The sequence below is a fragment of the Triticum aestivum genome, chromosome 3A (assembly GCF_018294505.1).
Source record: "Triticum aestivum cultivar Chinese Spring chromosome 3A, IWGSC CS RefSeq v2.1, whole genome shotgun sequence".
Lineage (NCBI taxonomy): Eukaryota > Viridiplantae > Streptophyta > Magnoliopsida > Poales > Poaceae > Triticum > Triticum aestivum.
This window is the reverse complement of record NC_057800.1, coordinates 395,787,316-395,793,315: the sequence shown is the minus strand read 5'-3', so window position 1 is coordinate 395,793,315 and position 6,000 is coordinate 395,787,316. Positions and strand designations below refer to the sequence as shown.

The window sequence follows — 6,000 nt, the reverse complement described above, 5'->3', positions numbered from 1 at the left end:
GGGTTCAAATATTGGTGCTTGCATTATTCCTGGATTTATTTCAAGATTTCCGGCGATGCATTTTCGGTGGGAGAAGATGTTCAAATATTGGTGCTTGCATTATTCCTGAATTTATTTCAAGATTTCCGGCGATACGTTTTCGGTGGGAGAAGATGTTCTCATTGACGACGAGGCGTCTACCATCACTTCGTAAATATGACCGTTTGCGTTTGTACTGTCTTAAAAAAAAGACAACACTAAAACAGCCCGTGCCAAAGAAGTAAACAAACCCAATCTTAAACCATTTTTATCCTACGGTATGTTAGCAAATCCGTTTTTAAAAACTCAACGCTCCAACGCAACGGTCCTGTTCGAGACGAGAGAGAGAGAGAGAGAGAGAGAGAGAGAGAGAGAGAGAGAGAGAGAGAGAGAGAGAGAGAGAGAGAGAGAGAGAGAGAGAGAGAGAGAGAGAGAGAGAGAGAGAGAGAGAGAGAGAGAGAGAGTCTTCACCGGGAAGAATCCTAACGTTTAGACGCACTTGATTTGAACGGCACCGCTCACGCCTTCCGCCCCTGCACAACTGCTGCCGGCGCGTATCCGTTTCCCTTGTGCGCGCGCTCCTGCCCGATATATACGTACAATGCAACGGCCACAGCTAGAAACAGCAACCGCACTGCTGTTGCAAGAACTAGACATCGCCCTGCGTACACGCATTCATCTCTCCCGTAGACACTCATGAGTCTGGCGTGACGATCGACCCTCTCTATAAGACCACCGCCCGCGCGCGCGTTTGATCACGCTACTCCAGAGACCAGAGTGTAGCAATGGCGGCCGGGCGAGCGTGTGCTCTTAGCGCGGTGCTGGTGGTGGTGGTGGCGCCGCTCCTCCTGGCCGGCGCGGCGGACGCCGACTGCTTCGATTACTGCTTCAAGGACTGCATCGCCAAGGACAAGAACATGATCGACTACTGCAACTACGCCTGCGACAAGACCTGCTACGCGGGCGCGCCCCAGCGGCCCTTGGCGGCGGCTGCCGCCTCCGGCGACATGGGATGCCAGCTCTCCTGCGCCAGGACTTCCTGCCACCGTCTGGATCCAGGTAATCAGATTGGCACAGTTCATGCGCGCCATGAATTAGTAATGCGCAACCACTGCACTCACGTCACGTATGATGAGCCGACAACGACGATGTGGTGGTAAATTCTTTTTGCAGACCGCGAGGCCACTGGGGCCTGCTTCGGGCAGTGCTACGACGGCTGCAAGACCAAGACTCTGCCGAGGCCTCTCCGCGCCGGCGCCGGCATGCCCACCACGTCAGGCCCGGTGGTCGCCGACCTTCCTTCATCCGAGCCGGACCCAGATGACGCCTTTCCTTCATCCGAGCCGGACCCAGATGACGCCCTTCCTTCATCCGAGCCGGACCCAGATGATGCGGTCCGTGCGTCGTCAGAGGCGCCGGAACATCAGGCGATGGGGCCACGTACACCGTTATCGGAGATCCACGCTGCTCCTCCGGCGTCTGCGTGACAAGAACACCTCAGCGTACGGCCGTGACAGTCAGCATTGGCCGACCAATCGATATGTAAGCGCGATCACCAGGTGCGGAGGGATTAGCGCATGGCCGCGTGCTAATGGGTGTACACGTATTATTTATAAACACTGCTGAATGAAGTGTCTTAGGCTACTTGTAACGGGATGTTCTCCGTATCAATATAGTGTACGGGTTTGTTAAACTCAGCTAACGGAGATTAAATCTGGTCCCATTCAGTGCCAGTGGGCCATCTAGAATTATAAAATTTAAAAGAATTTGCTGAGTTAGAAAAGGTGGACAAGGCTGTATTCTTGAGTTAGGATATATGCACTAGATGAAATTTCACATATCTAATGTTGAAAACCGCGGTCAACTATGAAAAAATGTTTGTAGGGTATGAGGAGGAAGACCCACTTCTATACGTTGGATTTAAACAGTTAGAAAGCTCTTGGTACTCTCTTGATAGTGATTAGGACAATGCTAAGAAAATGGCTGAATTTCTTGGACATTTTTATGAGCTCACTCTTAGTGTTTCCGTCACACTCCATGTGATATTTTGCTGAAGTTAATGTTGTGTTGGAAGTGTGGGCTGACAGTGATGATATTTTGCGAAATACATGGCCAAGAAAATGCAAGATAAGCATGATAAGTATTGGGGGCCTTGGCATGCGAAGGTGGTGAATGAGAATGACAAGGGGAATGGGAAAGCAAAGAAAAAAGGAAGAGAAGAATGTGAACATGTTTGTATTTGCTGCAGCTGTTCTTGATCCAAGATTCAAGCTATCAAATTACATAAAACTAGCCATTGAAAGAATGTATGCCGAGTTAAATGGAGACAAAGTTTGGGAGAAGGTGAAAACCTGTGTGCATGCTTTGGTTGCAGAGTACAAAGCTATGTATGCACCAATTGATGCAAGTTAGCATGTGGGTGCTCCATAATCCGAACCAACTCATAAAAGGGCAGGAAGGAAATTGGTGCCTCGGATAAATAAAAAGCTGGGAGTTGTTGTTGGTGGTGAAATTAGCATGAGGAAATCTGAACTTGAGAATACCTACATGAAGAGAATGAAGCAAATAATGATGACTTTGACACTCTAAAATGGTGGAAGGCGTATGCTGCTAGATTCCCAATATTGGTTAGGATGGTCGTGATGTGTTATATTTCCCAGCATCAACGGTTGCATCGGAGTTGAGATTTAGCACAAGTAGATGTATCCTAAATGATTTTAGAATCTCACTTACCTCATTCATGGTCCAAGCTCTTGTTTGTACCCAAGATTGGCTAAGGGGTTCTACTACTATCAACATTGAAGAAGATATGGAGGAATTGTTAATGTTAGAAAAGGGTAACATGTTGTGATTGTCTTCTATGTAATTTCCTTTATTTCTAACTTTGTATGCTTATTACATGTTTATTTCATTTTTTTCAAAACTAATTGAAGAGTTGGTAGTACAAATTCATCCAAGTTGAAGGCACTCCAAGCTAGCAATAGGAAGTCTATTTGCAAGCCATCTGCGCCATCTTGCGCGGCTCCATCCTCTACTTAAACGTTCGTGAGTGAGTTACAAGAAGTTGTCTTGATCATCACTCAATTATTGTAGTACAAGAAAGATGCTCATGTTCTTGTTTCTAACTTTCTACTGTTATCATTCGCAATATATGTTACAAGAAAGATGTTCATGTCTATTTATGTTACAAGAAAGATGCTCCTGCTCATATCTATATATGTTACAATAAATATGCTCCTATTCATGTCTAATTGTCTATATATATATTACAAGATGCTCCTCATCATGTCTATATATATTACAAGAAAGGTATTCTTGTTGGTATCTATATATATTACAAGAAAGATGCTCATGTTTCTAGCTTTCTAGTTTCTACTATTACTATTCACTAGTACACGTCCGTGCTATTAAGACCTTCGCACATGATGAGGAAAAAAACGTGTGTGATGAACACATCACACACAGATATAAAAATATAATTGTGTGTCGAAAAAGCGAACGTGTGCGAAGCTGGAATCATCACACACGCTTATTTGTAAAAACTTGATTGCGATTCGTTGGACACGGTCCGTGTAAACTAAATGTGTGTAATGATTTCCTCATCAGACATGGTTCAATTGTAGGACCCGTGGACGATGCATTGCAAACGCTTTAAAGAATCAAACTGTTTGCGTTGATTTCAGTCATCACGCATGGTTCTTTTGCTAGAACTCTATGCAAATTATGTTCTAGCAATACCAAATAGTTCGTGTGCGTTGTTGCAAAACTGCACATTAGTAGATGGATAAGAACTAGTGGCAGTCCATGAAGGAAATATGCCCTAGAGGCAATAATAAAGTTATTATTTATTTCCTTATATCATGATAAATGTTTATTATTCATGCTAGAATTGTATTAACCGGAAACATAATACATGTGTGAATACATAGACAAACAAAGTGTCACTAGTATGCCTCTACTTGACTAACTCGTTAATCAAAGATGGTTATGTTTCCTAACCATGAACAATGAGTTGTTATTTGATTAACAGGATCACATCATTAAGTGAATGATCTGATTGACATGACCCATTCCATTAGTTTAGCACCCGATCGTTTAGTATGTTGCTATTGCTTTCTTCATGACTTATACATGTTCCTATGACTATGAGATTATGCAACTCCCGTTTGCCGGAGGAACACTTTGTGTGCTACCAAACGTCACAACATAACTGGGTGATTATAAAGGAGCTCTACAGGTGTCTCCAAAGGTACATGTTGGGTTGGCGTATTTCAAGATTAGGATTTGTAACTCCGATTGTCGGAGAGGTATCTCTGGGCCCTCTCGGTAATGCACATCACTTAAGCCTTGCAAGCATTGCGACTAATGAGTTAGTTGCAGGATGATGTATTACAGAACGAGTAAAGAGACTTGCCGGTAACGAGATTGAACTAGGTATTGGAATACCGACGATCGAATCTCGGGCAAGTAACATACCGATGACAAAGGGAACAACGTATGTTGTTATGCGGTCTGACCGATAAAGATCTTCGTAGAATATGTAGGAGCCAATATGGGCATCCAGGTCCCGCTATTGGTTATTGACCGGAGACATGTCTTGGTCATGTCTACATTGTTCTCGAACCCGTACGGTCCGCACGCTTAAGGTTACGACGACAGTTATATTATGAGTTTATGCATTTTGATGTACCGAAGTTTGTTCGGAGTCCCGGATGTGATCACGGACATGATGAGGAGTCTCGAAATGGTCGAGACATAAAGATTGATATATTGAAAGCCTATGTTTGGATATCGGAAGTGTTCCGGGTGAAATCGGGATTTTACCGGAGTACCGGGAGGTTACCGGAACCCCCCGGAAGGTACATGGGCCTTAATGGGCCTTAGTGGAAGAAGAGGAGAGGCGGCCAGGGCTGGGCCGCGCGCCCCTCCCCCCTAGTTCGAATAGGACAAGGAGAGAGGGGGTCGGCGCCCCCTTCCTTCTCTCTCTCTCTTTTCCCACCTCGTGAGTCCTATTCCAACTAGGATTGGGGGAGAAGTCCTACTCCCGGAGGCAGTAGGACTCCTCCTGGCGCGCCCTATGTGGCCGGCCGGCCTCCCCCTCTTGGTCCTTTATATACGGAGGCAGGGGCACCCCAGAGGAGACAAGTTGATCCACGTGATCTTATTCTTAGCCATGTGCGGCGCCCCCAGCCACCATAGTCCTCGATAATATTGTAGCGGTGCTTAGGCGAAGCCCTGCGACAGTAGTACATCAAGATCGTCACCACGCCGTCGTGCTGACGGAACTCTTCCCTGACACTTTGCTGGATCGAAGTCCGGGGATCGTCATCAAGCTGAACGTGTGCTAAAACTCGGAGGTGCCATAGTTTCGGTGCTTGATCGGTCGGGCCGTGAAGACGTACAACTACATCAACCAAACGCTTCCGTTGTCGATCTACAAGGTGTGTAGATCACACTCTCCCCTCGTTGCTATGCATCATCATGATCTTGCGTGTGCGTAGGAATTTTTTTGAAATTACTACGTTCCCCAACAGTGGCATCCGAGCCTAGGTTTTATATGTTGATGTTATATGCACGAGTAGAACACAAGTGAGTTGTGGGCGATATAAGTCATACTGCTTACCAGCATGTCATACTTTGGTTCGGCGGTATTGTTGGACGAAGCGGCCCAGACCGACATTACGCGTACGCTTATGCAAGACCGGTTCTCCCGACGTGCTTTGCACAGAGGTGGCTTGCGGGTGACAGTTTCTCCAACTTTAGTTGAACCAAGTGTGGCTACGCCCGGTCCTTGCGAAGGTTAAATCAGCACCAACTTGACAAACTATCGTTGTGGTTTTGATGCGTAGGTAAGATTAGTTCTTGCTTAAGCCCGTAGCAGCCATGTAAAACTTGCAACAAGAAAGTAGAGGTCGTCTAACTTGTTTTTGCAGGGTATGTTGTGATGTGATATGGTCAAGACATGATGCTGAATTTTATTGT

At 45.8% G+C, this 6,000-nt stretch overlaps 1 protein-coding gene across 1 annotated transcript; it reads left to right on the top strand.

Moving 5' to 3' along the window:
* The first annotated feature begins 742 nt into the window (after positions 1 to 742).
* LOC123061398 (uncharacterized) lies at positions 743 to 1,715 on the top strand. The gene is made up of 2 exons (XM_044484483.1): positions 743 to 1,077; positions 1,192 to 1,715. Exons 1-2 carry the CDS (start codon positions 804 to 806, stop codon positions 1,503 to 1,505), a joined length of 588 nt encoding a protein of 195 aa, XP_044340418.1. The 5' UTR covers positions 743 to 803; the 3' UTR covers positions 1,506 to 1,715.
* Positions 1,716 to 6,000: the final 4,285 nt, after the last annotated feature.

Bases quoted from the DNA above. Each gene is read 5' to 3' on its own strand.
- LOC123061398 (XM_044484483.1), top strand. From the start codon at position 804: ATGGCGGCCGGGCGAGCGTGTGCTCTTAGCGCGGTGCTGGTGGTGGTG. The intron at 1,078-1,191 runs GTAATCAGATTG...TTCTTTTTGCAG, and splicing joins CTGCCACCGTCTGGATCCAG to ACCGCGAGGCCACTGGGGCC.